The following is a 15,487-nucleotide window of genomic DNA, read 5'->3' on the forward strand; positions in this document are numbered from 1 at the left end:
TACCATAATTCCAAATGATAAACCATATCACCAGTGGTGAAAACTAACATTTGTTACTACCGGTTCTGTGGGCGTGGCTTGGGGGAGTAATGTGACTGGATGGGCGTGGCCTTTTTTGTTTTGTTTTTACTTTTAAAACCATTTTTTTACAACCTCTTCAGCGAAAAATGCTTTCAAAAGGCTCTGACGATCCCAGCTGATCGGCAGAGGCTTTTTTAAAAGAAAAAAGGGTTTTTTTCTTTTAAAAGCCTTTGAAGATCCCAGCTGAGCCGCGCGATCATCAGAGGCTTTTTTTTTACTTTTAAAAGCATTTTTTGGCCTAAGGTTTTAGAAAAAATGCTTTTAAAAGTAAAAAAAAAAAAAAGCCTCTGATGATTGTGCAGCTCAGCTGGGCATGGGGGTGGGGATGGGGCAGGGATTTTTGCTACTGGTTCTCCAAACCACCCACCTCCATCACTACCGAATTGGGTGATCCGGTCCAAACCGGGAGCATTTCACCCCTGCATATCACATAAAATACAACCCTTGGTGTATTTTATGTGATATGGCCAAAAGTCACTCTTCTCCTGGGTGATATAGAAATCTACGGATCTACTACCCTGTTTCCCCCAAAATAAGACATCCCCTGATAATAAGCCCAATTGGGCTTTTGAATGCACGGCAATAAGGCCAAGTGCTTATTTCAGGGTTCAAAAAAATATAAGACCAGAGTCTTATTTTCGGGGAAACACGGTAGATCTAAACCCAGAATGTATTTATCTATTTATTTAATACTAGCATTAAATAGACAAACAAATACATTCAGGGTTTAGATTTAACACTGTCTTTTAACTTGGGAGATATAGTTTTTTAATCTGCACAAATAAAATTCGTAAGAAGTATTCCAATATGTCGGGTGTTGTCCCTTGCTTCTGTTTATGGTGTTATTAAGTCTTTTGAAGGAAAAAAAATTAATACAGCGTGCAGTGAGAAGAAAACGAGAAATCCCCAATCTCATAGGCTAGATTTGCATAACACGTTAAATTAGGTTAAAATGAAGTTGGGCAGCTGGTGGTTGAGCCGATTGCGAAACTTAAATAGCTTTCTAAACATGCTGCGTAAAAAACATGCTTTGATTTATGAGCTTGTGGAATCTAAAATAAGCCTTTTATAACGGAAAATGGGGTAGCAAATGGAGCAGCAAGAAATATTTTTAAAAACTTGTTGCTACTCTTTGAAGTCCTTCATGACCTGCTGAGGTCCTGAGCTGCAGTGCTGCAACCTTTTTGTGATAGATCCCTCTTGTGACATCAAACTTCTTTGCGCTTTCTGAAGTTAATTTACAGGAGAAATTAGTCCAGAGTAGTAAATCAGGTGACATAAAAATCTTAGTTAAAAAAAAAGAACATGCACATTACACAGAGCCAATAACTAAGAGGTGTGATAACTAAAAGTCAGTATTATTTCATTGAGATAATCCTTCTTCCTTCTTATTTTTGCCTACTTTTGTGTTTGCAGGGAGATTTGCCACCTGCCTGCAACAGGCCAAAGGAACTTTCTTTTCTTCCTTTTTCCCCAAATCAAACTTTCTTGAGGAAGTCCGCACCCAACTTGTCCGAGGGGGAGGAGACAGTTTATCAGTCTGCCCAAGGAAAAGCAAAGGAAACCTTTTAGGATTTTAATCCTACATGTAATCCATCTGTTGAATTTTCCTGCTCCTACAAGGTGGAGCTTAGGTCTGGAATGTAATGAAGTCAAGGAACTCTTTCAAGGAGGCAGAAGAAGAAAAATCAAATGTTTTGGGAAGAAGAGTGGCATCTTGGTTTTTTGGTGCTATAAGAATAAACCTTTGGAAAGGTAGCTTCTGTCACTCTTTAGCAGGAATTACATATTTTAACCTCATAAAAGTTGCTGATTTTACCCTCATTCCTACTTCCTATTGATTGCACCCCCAAAATGGAAATGTTGTCTTTAGAAAAAAAAAATCATGTCTTCAGAAGGACAAAGTTGGTCTCTTCTTGCCAACATCCAATCCTGTTGGTGATCTGAGATGTGGGAAGCTGCATTATAACCTGGGGAGGTGGGAGTAACGTCTTCCTAAGGACCAACCTTGACATCAGCTCTGTTAATATTCCCGAAGAGTGTTTGCTACATAAAGATGCATCAAGGTAGCCAATATAATGTGGTTTTCCTCAGTGGTGATATCCTGTGAGGTCTGCTACCGGTCCCTGCGTGCGCATGCGCAGTGTGTGCCAAATGTGCGCTTTGCGTGCAGGCGCACTGCAGGCACTACCGCACAGCGCTGAAAAAAGCTTAAGAAGGTAAGTAGAACAGTGAGGGGGGGAACAGCTGTGCCGCGCAATTTAGATTCGCTAGAAAGCAGGATTTCCTGCTTTCTAGCGAATATAAATCACGCGGCACAGCGGATTGTTGGAAATACCGGTTCGTCTGAACTGGTAGCATTTTTTTACTAGCGGTTCAGGTGAACCGGTCCGAACTGGTAGCATTTCACCCCTGGTTTTCCTTCCGCGTGGGAGCACAACTACATAATTTGGTAGCTGGCCTCTATTCCTGTCTTTGTAATGCGGCTGGCGAGTGGTGCTCTTATGACAGAGCGAGTTAAGGGGCAGTGGTTGAGGGGATCTCCTGGCCATGGGAAAAACATCCTTCAGCTGCTGTCCCTGAAGCAGGCTAGGGATGGGGGAGAAGGCGAGTTTCAACAAAAGGCTGGAATGACAGGTTTAGCCATCTATTGAAACCCGATCTGCAAAGTGGGTGGAAGGTTTCCTGCTTTGCTCAGGAGCTCCCATTCCTTCTGTGGATAAAACTTCAGATGATCGCTCTTGTGCAGTCTCTTGTTCCATTGCTGTCTTCTGCTTGCCTTTTCCAGTGGTTGTCACCTTCTCTCTTGCGTGGATACATGCAATTGCTGTCAGGGTTCCAAGTAACACCCCCAGCGAAAGAAGATTGCAAGGCTTGAGGTTCCTCAAAGTTCCAATTTATTAGAAATGTCATATTGGCACATCTGGAAAAACCGGAATCTGAAAGCTTCCAGGTTTTCTCCACACAAAGGAAAGTCCAAGTCCCTGCCCAGCACCCACATGTCTATCACATGGTCCAATCAAAGCGTCGTCCCAACTAGAGATGCCTCCCAGTTCCAACCCTCCAGGTGCAGGGCAGAATGTCCTTGACTCTCTGAGAAATGAATGTTATTATGACTATATATCACCCTTACTCCATACAATCCCCCCTCCCAGTTTCCCACAATAGTAAATGTGGCAGGCCTGAAGATTCAATGCAAAAGATGGCTTCCAGGCCTGACAATTGCAATGCATGGCTATTCTATTTAATATGGCATTACAGATAGTCCTAAAACTTACGACAACAGTTGAGCCCAACATTTATGCAAGATGTTTGTTAAGTGAATTCTGCCCCATTTTGCAACCTTTCTTGCCACCGTTGTTAATTGAATCTGGAATCAATGGCCTCCCCATTGACTTGGCTTGTCAGAAGTTTGCAAAAGCTGATCACATGATCCCAGGACACGGCAGCCGTCATAAATAGGAACCAGTGGCCAAGCATCCAAATTTGGATCATGTGACCATGGGAAATGCTGCAAGGGTCATAAGTGTGAAAATGGTCATAAGTCACTTTTTTCAGTGCTATTGTAACTTTGGATGGTCACTAAATGAGCTGTTGTAAGTCGAGGATTACCTGTACTGTATTAATTAATTGTTAAAAACAGCTCCAGTCTTCCAGCCAAAGAGGCAGCCTTATTTTTATATCTATGTAATGAATAATGAATGCTGTATTGTTCTCTCAGATTCCCCTGCCTCTCTCACACTAACGTGCATGCTACCACTCTTGGACTCAATGGTCTTTTTCGCTTGATCGTCTTTCACACTTGTCAGTCACTCACGTTTACCGATCTGTCTCTTGTTCTTCCTCTCTCATTCACTCACTTTTGCTTATTTTGCCCAAAAACCACTGATGGGAAGCAGGTGACAGATTGAGATGGGAAAATAGTATGCATGAGCCACTTCATGAGACACCAATCTAATGTTTTGCATGAAATCCCTAGGCTCGCATATATCAAACGGCTACCTATGTTTTGCTGCACACTCAAATCTCTGATGCCCAATCAAACCTGCTGCCCAGATCAGAATGTCCATGGAAGGAAATCACGAACAAGTAGAGGGGTTGTGTTGCATTGTCAGCTTATTTTATAGACATATACCGCTTCATAGTGCTTTACAACCCTCTCTAAGCAGTTTTTATCATATTGTTAGCCTATTGCCCCCAACAATCTGGGTCCTCATTTTACCCACCTCGGAAGGATGGAAGGATGAGTCAACGCTGGGCTGAGTAAACCTTGAGCTGGAAGCCAGCAGTCAGCAGAATTCGCATCCAATTCTGTAGCATCTACAGGGGATGGGAATAAAAAAACAATGTCACAAGTCTCATCCCTTTTAGATTTGCCATTGCACACACACCTTGCAAGCAATGCTACAATGCTGCTTTTGTTATGTTGCATCTACATCCTGCAGATCAGAGGTGGGTTCCTCCCGGTTCCGCCCGGTTTCGCCGAGCCAGTAGCGGTGACGATATGATATCACCGAACCAGTTCTGCCCCCCCACTCCCCCGCGTTATTCTTACCTTTTATTTGGCCCCACCCCCAAACTATTGCTGCCTCCTGAGTTCCAGCTGATGGGCTATAAGGAAAAAAACTGTTTAAACCCTTGTCGCAGGGCTTCAAAGGGCTGCCCTACAGCTGATCAGTGGTAAAAGGCAGTTTGGTGGTAGACCGGTGCCTGCAAAAATACATGAGTAGACTGGTGCCTGTAAAAATAAATGGGTAGACCAGTGCCTGCAAAAATACATGAGTAGACCGGTACAGCTCTGCAAGCAGTTAAAAGTCTGGTAGACGAGTACCTTTGCTAAATCCTAAAGAATTGTCACATGACCATCAAGCCATGAAACCACGGATGATCTCACCCAGCAGCTTCACATAAATGTTGAGCAGAAGGGGTGAGAGGACCGACCCCTGCGGCACCCCACATACAAGGCGCCTTGGGGTTGACCTCTGCCCCCCCGTCAACACAAACTGCGACTGGTCAGAGGAAGGAGGAGAACCACTGTAGCACAGTGCCACCCACCCCTAACCCCTCCAACCGGCGCAGCATGATACCATGGTCGATGGTATCAAAAGCCACTGAGAGATCTAATAGGACCAGGACAGAGGAACAACCCCTGTCCCGAGCCCTCCAGAGATCATCAACCAATGCGACCAATGCCGTTTCCGTGTTATGCCTAGGTCTGAAGCCCGACTGGGACTGATCATGATAGACCACTTCATCCAGGCACTGGGGGAACTGTCGCGCCACCACACTCTCAAAAACCTTTGCCATGAAGCAGAGGTTGGAGACTGGATGATAATTTGCTAAAACAGCCGGGTCCAAGGAGGGCTTCTTGAGGAGGGGCCTCACCACCGCCTCTTTCAAGGCAGCAGGAAAGTAACCCTCTCTCAAAGAAGCGTTGACAATCCTTTGGAGCCAGCCTCGTGTAACCTCCCGGGAGGTTGGGGACCACCCCAATAATACCCCGGACCACCCCAATGATGCCCTTGACGTGATGTCCTGGGTGTTCCGGGGCTGGGTGAGATCATATGTGGTTTTGGGGTGGAGTTCCATCAGGATGCTGATGATACTCAGCTGTACATCTCCACCCCAGGCCATCCCAATGATGCCCAAGAAGTGATGTCCCAGTGCCTAGAGGCCGTGCGGGTCTGGATGGGGAGAACAGGCTCCGACTCAACCCTTCCAAGACCGAGTGGCTGTGGCTTCCGGCGTCCCGATATAGCCAGCTGGTGCCATCGCTGGCTATTGGGGGCGAGTTATTGGCCCCCACGGAGAGGGCTCACAACTTGGGTGTCCTCCTGGACACACGGCTGTCTTTAGAAGAGCATATGACAGCCGTGGCCAGGGGGGCTTTTTATCAGGTTCGCCCGATTCGCCAGTAGCGTCCCTTTCTGGATCGGGACTCCTTGTGCATGGTCACTCATGCTCTCGTCACTTCCCACCTGGACTACTGTAACGCTCTCTACATGGGCTCCCCTTGAAGAGCACCCGGAGACTCCAACTGGTCCAGAATGTGGCTGCGTGGGTGGTAATGGGGGCGTCGTGGCGCTCCCATGTAACACCTCTCCTGCATGAGCTGCACTGGCTCCTGGTGGTCCTCCAGGTGCGATTCAAGGTGTTGGTGACCACCTTTAGAGAGCTCCATGGCTTAGGACCTGGATACTTACAAGACCACCTTCTGTCACCGAGAGCCTCCCACTGGCCAGTACGCTCCCACAGAGAGGGGCTCCTCCAGGTGCCATCGGCCAAACAATGTCGGCTGGCAGCCCCCAGGGGGAGAGCTTTCTCTGTGGGAGCACCTGCCCTCTGGAACGAGCTCCCCCTGGAGATACGGATGATTCCAGATCTACGTACTTTCCGTCGGGCCCTCAAAACTTTTTTATTTCATCAAGCCGGGCTGACCTAACTCTCTAATGGTGTAATTTTAAATTTGAATTTTAAAGGAGCCTTGGTAGTACAGTGGTTTAATGCACCCTGTTATTAACACAGCTGCCTGCAATTTCTGCAGGTTCGAATCTTAGCAGGCTCAAGGTTGACTCAGCCTACCATCCTTTTTAAGGTAGGTTAAATGAGGACCCAGTTTGTGGGGGCAGTAAGCTGACTTTGTATAAATATACAAAAGTATGAAGGCTATTGCTTAACGCATTGTAAGCTGCCCTGAGTCTCCGGAGAAGGGTGGCATATAAATCAAATTAAAAAAAAAATGGGGGATTTTAACTGTTGGGCCAAAATGCTTAATATATTTTTAAATTGTTTTTAAATTTTGTATTCTATGTTTTTTATCTACGGCTGTTCACCGCCCTGAGTCCTTCGGGAGAAGGGCGGTATATAAATTTAAATATTAAATTAAAAATTAAATTAAATTAAAAGCCATGCCCACAAACTAAGTCACACCCACAGAACCGGTAGTGAAAAATTTTAGAACCCACCCTGCTGCAGATGCCCCTGGGTGGCTTAAGATAGGTGTGGTGATTCATTCATTAGGATGTTGGTTTGAGCTCCAAGCTTGGCAGTTTGGTTGCAAACGTTTTGTCACCATTCGAGGAGACATCGTCAGTGTGCTTTGAATTGTGCTCGTCTGTCAGAACACAGGTTTTTAAATACCATTCCCCCCCCCTCATTTTTCATGAATGATTCATTCATTCCCTAAGCACGTGGACGAGTCAAGCCTTCACATTAAATCATAATGTTTACTTACATGTAATTCTATGTCATCACCTCCTATGATTCCAGGCGGCTCATTGTAAAACTGGAAACAGACAGTATCACATATAAAAACATTGCGACACATTCAATAAATTAAAAAAGACCACGTGGTCTCCCAAGTAAATAAAATAATGCTTCCTAGCATAAGTGGCTTGTATAATAATCTCCCCCACCTCCATTCCACAGATCTGGGAAACATGCTTTTGACCGTTTCCTGAAAAGAGGGGAAGAGTCAGATGTGGGGGGAACCAGTCTTTTCCAAAGCAAAGAAAATTCCTTTATCATCCATAAAATAATGCAGAGATACTTGATGTTTGTGATTGACATTTGGGGGAGGAGGGATGTGGGCTACCAGTGGGAGTTCCAATCAATTCAAGTAGGCAGGAAATGCACCAAGGCCATATTCTGTATCCTGAAAAGATTATAGATAGTCCTCAATTTAGGACCACAATTGAGCCAAAAATTTCTGTTGCTTAAGTGAGAATATTTGTTAAGTGAATTTTTTTTACAACCTTTCCTGCCACAGTTGTTAACTGAATCACTGGTTTGTTCACAGTTGTTAAGTGAATCTGGCTTCCCCATTGATTTTGCTCATTGAAAGGTCACAAAAGGGGATCACATGACCCCAGGGCACTGCAACCGTCATGAGTCAGTTGCCAAGAGTCTGAATTTTGATCACATGACTGTGTGGATGCTAAGTGTGAAAAATGGTCTTCAGTCACTTTTTTTCTGTGCTGTTGTAACTTTGACGGGTAATTAAATCAATTTATAAGTTGTAACTACCTATAATGAATCCTGTGAATGGAGCAAGGACTTTCACCTGGATTTTTCTTTCTGAAATCAGTGACATTAACAAGAGTTCTGCCAAAGGTTTCCTTTCTAAGACAAATGACAGGAAAAAAGGGTGGGGTTTTATTTATTTTTTTGTTTTTTACTGCTCCAAAAACAACAAAGAAGAGGAATGTACTAGGCCAGACACCATGATCAATGTGAAACAAGAGTTAACATTGGAAAGAGATTGGTTAAGTTTCATTTTCAGCAATTTATTGAAGGGAAACAAACCATTTAAGACTGCAGTACCTCTGCTTCTAGATTTTGTGCTTGAGATAGAAAAAAAATGAAACTCTGATTTTTGGGATGTGCTAATTACATACGTTTATTGTTATAGAAGTGGCTAGTTTATATTAGGAATGCAAAGATAAAAAGTTGAGGCTGCAATGTTATTAGAATAGAAGTCTTTATTGGCCAAAGTGTGATTGGACACACAAGGAATTTGTCTTCGGTGCATATGATCTCAGGGTACATAAAAAGACAAGATACACTCATCAAGAATCAAAAGGCACAACACCCAGTGACAGTCGTGCGGTACAATAAGTTATCAAATCATACTAGGAAATAATATCAATATAAATCGCAAGGATACAAGCAACAAAGTTACAGTCATGCAGTCACAAGTGAGAGGAGATGGGTGACAGGAACGATGAGAAGACCAATGGCAATAGTAATGCAGCCTAATGTGAATAGTTTGACAGTGTTGAGGGAATTATTTGTTTAGCAGAGTGATGGTGTTTGGGAAAAAACTGTTCTTGTGTCTAGTTGTCTTGGTGTGGAGTGCTCTATAGCATCATTTTGAGGGTAGGAGTTGAAACAATTTATGTCCAGGATGCGAGGGGCCTGTAAATATTTTCACAGCCCTCTTTTTGACTCGTGCAGTATACAGGTCCTCAATGGAAGGCAGGTTGGTAGTAATTGGAAGCGAATGGTTTTTTTCTGCTTTTCCCTTTACCCCGCACAATTCTCTTCCTCTTCCCCCCACCTTCCCCCCTTTACCACAATCTTTATTTGCACTTGTATTTGATAAATTTAACAAAATTACATATATAAAAAATGAGTACATTGCAGAAAAACCTTCCTTTCGATTTGCCTTATGCAATTCCTTTTGCTACCAGAAAGAGGCAGTCATGGAACGCTTTCAGAAATAAACCTTAAATTCTGAAGCATTGAGAATTTCTGCAGGAGAAAAGGTGAGCGGGCTGTAGAGACTCTGGAAAGAGTGCAGAGAAGAGCAACAAAGATGATTAGGAGACTGGGGCTAAAACATATGAAGAACAGCTACGGGAACTGGGCATGGCTAGTCCAGTGAAGAGAAGGACTAGGGTTGATATGATAGCGGCCTTCCAACATCTAACAGGCTGCCACAAAGAAGAGAAAGATCAACCTATTCTCCAAAACACCTGAAGGCAGGACAAGAAGCAATGGATGGAAACTAAACAAGGATAAATCTAGTAATAATGAGAAATTTCATACCAGAACAATTAATCAGTGGAACTGCTTGCTTTCAGGAATCATGGATGCTCCATCACTAGAGGTTTTTAAGAAGAGATTGGACAGCCATTTGTCTGAAATGGTATTGATCCGGGGGTTGGTTAGAAGACCTCCAAGTTCCTATTCAACTCTGTTATTCTAAAGTCTATTCCCTATCTCACTTGCACTTTACAAAATGCGAAAAATCATTCTATTTCAAAAGGTTTTGACGGCACGTATATGTGCTTTTTTCTTCTTTTTAATAAAACAATTAAACATGTACATAAAAACTAACCCAACCTAATAGCAATAATCAGGGGCCTGATAGCTCAGCAGACTAAAAGCATTGTGATTAACACCAGCAGTCTGCAATTACTGTAAGTTCGAATCTCACCAGGCTCAAGGTTGACTCAGCCTTCCATCCTTTCTAAGGTAAGTTAAATGAGGACCCAGTTTGTGGGGGCAATAAGCTGACTTTGTATAAATATACAAAAGTATGAAGGCTATTGCTTAATGCATTTAAGCCGCCCTGAGTCTCCGGAGAAGGGTGGCATATAAATCAAATTTAAAAAAAAAAGAGAGAGAGAGAGAGAGAGAGAAATAGATCAATGAAAAAAGAATAGTGCAAGAGAAGAAAAAAAAGTTAAGAAAAATAGAAAAGAAAGAAAAAAATATAAAAAAGTAGCTTCCGATACTCTTCACAACAGTTATAACTATACAATGTTATATTTATACAAATATATATTTAACCTTTCTCTAAAGTTACATTTTATTACTCTTTGTATAAATGATCCTATTTAATCATCAAAACTGTAAATCACAAGTTCTGTTTCCATTTTTCTGCAAAAAGTCCATAAGAGGCTTTCAGCCAGCAAGAAATGTAGGCAATATCTTTTCTCTACTCAAAGAAATTACCTTATCCATTTCACCAAAATTTGTCAACTTCACCAACTATTCCTCCATTGTGGATAGTGTCAATCCTTTCCATATCTGTGCAATGGGGGGGGGGGGCAGATGTGTGTTCCTTGAGGTCTTATTTTATTGTGTGCTGTGACACGATTATTGACACAATTGACACATAATACAATTATGACACAATTATTATGAAATCTGTCTTGAGTGGCAAGAAGTGGTATAACATGAAATCAATCAAAGCCAACCGTAAACTTCTAGATTCTTCTTGAAGAATCTAATCGCAAACTACCTCAGTCTTGAATAGATTCATATGAAAAGCTCAAATTGCTAATCACACTCACCAACATGCAACCTAGAAGCAGGGTGTCTGCAGGAGGTGGTGGACAGCATCAAAAAAGTCAAGATCATATAATTATAGAACTGAAAGAGAACTTGGAGATCTTCTAGTCCAAACCCTGTCTAGGGCAAGAATCCTCAGACTTTCCCAGATGAATGGCCATCCAACTTCTGCTTGAAATCTTCCAGATATCTGGTATCCATGACTTCAGGAGGCTGGCTGTTCCACTGTTTAATAATCATCACCATCAGGAAATTCCCTTTAATTTTTTTTTTTTTAATTGAGTATTTTACATTTTTAAAACCAAACACACAATAGCAAAAGAAAACGAGAAAAAAACAAAACAAAAATACATACAATTACATCAAACGTTAAAATACAACACTAACAACAGATATATACAATTTTACAACTTTCTGCATCGACTTTTGTCTTTACTCTTAACTTTTATCTTCCCGCTCCTTCTCTTTATTTTTAAATATTCATGTGGAATTGGGATCGTAGAAACACCCAGGAGCATAGAAGAGTTCAGAGGCAGATGCATAAATAAATGTCTTAAACGTATTTATTCATATGATAAATCATATTAACTATGTACAACAGAGATCAAGTCTCATGAGGAACAAACATGAAGAGAGAGAGATGGAGAAAGAGCAAGGTGGAAAAGGTTGGAGGGGGTTTTATACTCAGGGTAAGCCCCTCCTTTCCACACGGGTGGAGACACTCTCTGCCTCCACTGGTGTCTATATGACACATGTGCCAATGGCTTGCAAATACTTGACAATTCATAATTTACCTTTTTGTAAGCAGGGTCATTATTTACATTTATATCCAGTATATTAATATCAGATTTCACTTTATATTCTTATAAATTTTCCATTCATTGTTTTTTATCTTACACTTGGGAGTTCTGGAGAATAAATGGTTTTCCCCTGTCCTTCATGTTTTGGAAGGCAGTCTCATATCTCTCCTTAGGCTTCTTCCCTTTAGGTGAAACACCTAGTTCTTTCTACTGCCCTTCATAGAATTTAGCTTCTAAGCCCCTCATCATCTTGGTTGCACTTCTCTGCCTTCTTTCTAGTTCTTCAGCATCCTATTTTTATTGTGGCAGACAGAACTGGACATAGAACTTCAGGCCTGACCAGTGAAGTAGAGTGCAATACTATCACTTTCCGTGATCTTGACATTATATCCCTGTGGATGCCGCCTAAGATTGCATTAGGGGTTTTTTGGGACAGCTTCCAAAGTGACATCACATTACACAATTGAAGTCCTGCCTCTTTCATCAACTGGAAATCTGGAGAGAAAAAAAAGTTGAGCTGCTTTAATGAATGTCAGAGAAGTGCTGAACTCATGTGAACTACGGCCCGTGTCCTGGTTCTCTTGAACTTCTCAACAGTCTACAATAAATTCAATCATCTTTTTTTTCCTGGAGTGGGTGGTGGGAGCCAGGTGCCACCGATTCTATACCTGTGCACTTGATTTTTACTTAGATTTTACCTAGGCAGGAAAAATCAAATGCACAAGTATAGAATAAGTGGGGGCACAGTGCGTAGAATGCAGTGTTGCAGGCTGACTCTGCCCACTGCCAAGAGTTCGATCCTGACGGGGTTCAAGTTTGACTCAGCCTTCCATCCTTCTGAGGTCAGTAAAATGAAGACCCGGATTGTTGGGGGCAATATGCTGACGTTGTAAACTGCTCAGAGAGTTGTGTAAAGCATTATTTATTTATTTATTTCATGTATTTATATGCCGCCCTTCTCCAGAAGGACTCAGGGCGGCGAACACAAGTTAAAAACATGTACAACAAAATCCCATTTTAAACCAAGTTAACTAATAAATAATAAATAATAAAACCCAGAATCAGAGTCAGCCTATTTGCTTGAACAGCCAAGTCTTCAGGTCCCGACGGAAGGAGCGGAGATCAGGAGCCGTCCGGAGCTCAGTAGGCAACTCATTCCAGAGAATGGGAGCACCCACAGAGAACGCCCTACTGCTGGGCGCCGCCAGATGACATTGGCTCGCCGTCAGAACCCTGAGGAGAGCAGCCCTATGTGAGCGAACAGGACGGTGAGAGGCAGGCAGGAGAAGGTCCTGCAAATATCCTGGACCTAAGTCATGTAGGGCCTTATAGGTGAGAACTAGCACCTTGAAGCGGACCCGGAGAACCACTGGTAACCAGTGCAGCTCACGCAGGAGAGGTGTTACATGGGAGTAACGAGGGGCTCCCGTAACAACCCGTGCGGCTGCATTCTGGATCAGCTGAAGTCTCCGGATGCATCTCAGGGGCAGGCCCATGTAGAGGGAATTGCAGTAATCCAAGTGGGAAGTAACCAGGGCATGAGTGACAGTGCAAAGGTCATCTCGGTCCAGGAAAGGGCGCAACTGGCGCACCAGGCGAACCTGTGCGAAGGCACCCCTGGTCACAGCTGTCAGGTGGTCTTCTAGGGACAGCCGAGCATCCAGGAGGACACCCAAGTTGCGAGCCCTATCAATGGGGGCAAGTTTTTCCCCACCCATCAAAAGTGATGGGGTCTCTGAAACCCGAGATGCCGGCATCCATAGCCACTCAGTCTTGGAGGGGTTGAGTCTGAGTCTGTTTCTACCCATCCAGGCCCGCACCGCCTCCAGGCAATGGGACATCATGGAAAGGGCATCTCTGGGGTGGTCTGGGGTGGAGATGTATAACTGGGTATCATCAGCATATTGATGATATTTCACCCCAAAGCCACGAATGATCTCACCCAGCGGCTTCATGTAGATGTTAAAGAGCAGGGGGGAGAGAACCGACCCCTGAGGCACCCCACAATTTAGGGGCCTAGGGGTGGACCTCTGCCCCCCCCCCGCCCATACAAACTGCAAGCGACCTGAGAGGTAGGAGGAGAACCACTGTAAAACAGTGGCTCCCACCCCCAGCCCCACAAGTCGCTGCAGTAGGATACCATGGTCGATGGTATCAAAAGCTGCTGAGAGGTCAAGTAGGACGAGGATGGAGGAACAGCCACCATCCCGAGCCCGCCAGAGATCATTCACCAGAGCGACCAATGCCGTTTCCGTGCTGTGCCCGCGTCGGAAGCCCGATTGGTACGGGTCTAGGTATTCCGTTTCCTCCAGGAACTGTGGGAGCTGTTGCGCCACCACAGTCTCAACAACCTTCACAATGAAGCGATATTATGAAGTGATATATAAATCTTAAGTGCTATTACTATTGCTACCTGGCTCACAGTAGTAACTGTGAGAGAGATATGAGCCAGCAATGAGCTGCATTTGGTTTTCGTTCCCTAAATATAAAACCTTACTTTTCTCGCCACTGAACTGCATTTTGTTGGATACGGCCTGGTATTCAAGTCTGTCAAGGTCTTTCTGGATTTTGAACCTATTTTGTCATCTGCAAATTTGATCAGTTTCCCTTCATCTAAATCATTTGTCAAGATGTTGAAGAGTATCTGACCTAGGACAGATCCTTGGGGTTCTGAACTAATGCCTTAACAATATTATACCAAACATTCCTAGCGTAACTAGAGGATATCAGAATGAGACACCTGATCGGTATGTTCATTTGTTTATGTCCTATGGTCACAGAGTTAAGATGAACCAGTTTGATGTAGTGGTTAATGAGAATTGGTGAGTCCTCGTCCCTTAGGCAGAAAACCAGCGGGGAGACATTGGGCCAGTCACTCTCTCTCAGCCCTAGGAAAGAGGCAATGGGAAATCTCTTCTAAAATCTTGCCAAGAAAATGACAGGGACTGGCCCTGGCAATCAAAAACAAATTCAAGGGCACATTCACATAAAAGAGTTATTGTTTACCTCAGGTATTGACCAGATGGGACTATGCAGCATCCCCTAACTTCATGCAACTTAATTCTGGCTGCTGCTTTGCTTCTGTCTGCTACAAGTACTAAAAATCTCTGCCTATTGCATGCCTGAGAACTAAACTCAGCAAAGCTTACCCATCACACTAACTCCCAAATTCTGCATTTTTAAGCTAATGGGAGCTTATTGGATTACCTCGGCCTCCTTCCTTCCTACGAGTAAATGCCACTTTTTTAGAGATCTGGAAACTTACTCTAAAAATGGTAAACATACCACCGGCTGAGTCGCAAGCGCCAGCCCATTAATGAGCCAGCTCAGCGGCAAAAGATCGCGCAGCCCTGGTGAGCGTTAGTGCAATGAACCAATTAAAGGCATTTCGAGTCATTATGTGAACATTTCTGCTCCATTCACATAAATAATTTTCAGGTTGTTTATTCTGCCACATGTAAATATATTCTCCCTCTTACCACCCACCTCTTCTTTTTCATCGTATACTTAAAATGCAGAAGAGTGGAGTTGTAAAACTATTCCAGAAATACGCTTGGTTTACTGTTTCAGCATTTCCTTTTCAAAATTAATGCTCAGGGCATCTTATTTTAACAGATTCCTGCTTTGGCAGTGCTTGAATTCTTAGGGAGGAATGAAAGCAGAAGTTCCTTGACTTTACAGGAACACTTCTAATTAACCTCAATATAAAAATCTATAGATCAAGCTTATCCCCTTAAAAAGTGATCTGGAAAGGTCAGATTGCTATCTAATTAGCTTTATTAATAACGTTCTTTTGCCAAAGGGAA

At 43.3% G+C, this 15,487-nt stretch overlaps 1 protein-coding gene and 1 long non-coding RNA gene across 3 annotated transcripts in view; one reads left to right on the plus strand and one right to left on the minus strand.

Annotated features, from left to right (window-relative positions):
• The window catches only part of IFI30 (IFI30 lysosomal thiol reductase), a 20,130-nt gene extending 18,291 nt beyond the window's left edge, over window positions 1–1,839 (plus strand). Inside the window, exon 7 of the mRNA XM_034437563.3 lies at window positions 1,498–1,839. Coding sequence (XP_034293454.1) covers window positions 1,498–1,653 — 156 coding nt within the window. The 3' untranslated portion in view covers window positions 1,654–1,839. The remainder of the gene's footprint in view (window positions 1–1,497) is intronic.
• Window positions 1,131–10,670, minus strand: LOC117677521 (uncharacterized). Of its 2 annotated transcripts, none has more exons than XR_004594804.3 (3): window positions 10,543–10,670; window positions 7,316–7,366; window positions 1,131–4,401 (listed from the first exon to the last, which is right to left on the minus strand). It is a non-coding gene; the product is annotated as an uncharacterized LOC117677521 (long non-coding RNA). The 2 variants fall into 2 exon arrangements; XR_015734328.1 differs by lacking the exon at window positions 10,543–10,670 and adding an exon at window positions 8,107–8,202.
• Between the last annotated feature and the right edge of the window lie 4,817 nt (window positions 10,671–15,487).

Source organism: Pantherophis guttatus, chromosome 1 (assembly GCF_059756535.1).
Source record: "Pantherophis guttatus breed Tessera chromosome 1, ASM5975653v1, whole genome shotgun sequence".
In the NCBI taxonomy this organism is placed as follows: Eukaryota; Metazoa; Chordata; class Lepidosauria; order Squamata; family Colubridae; genus Pantherophis; species Pantherophis guttatus.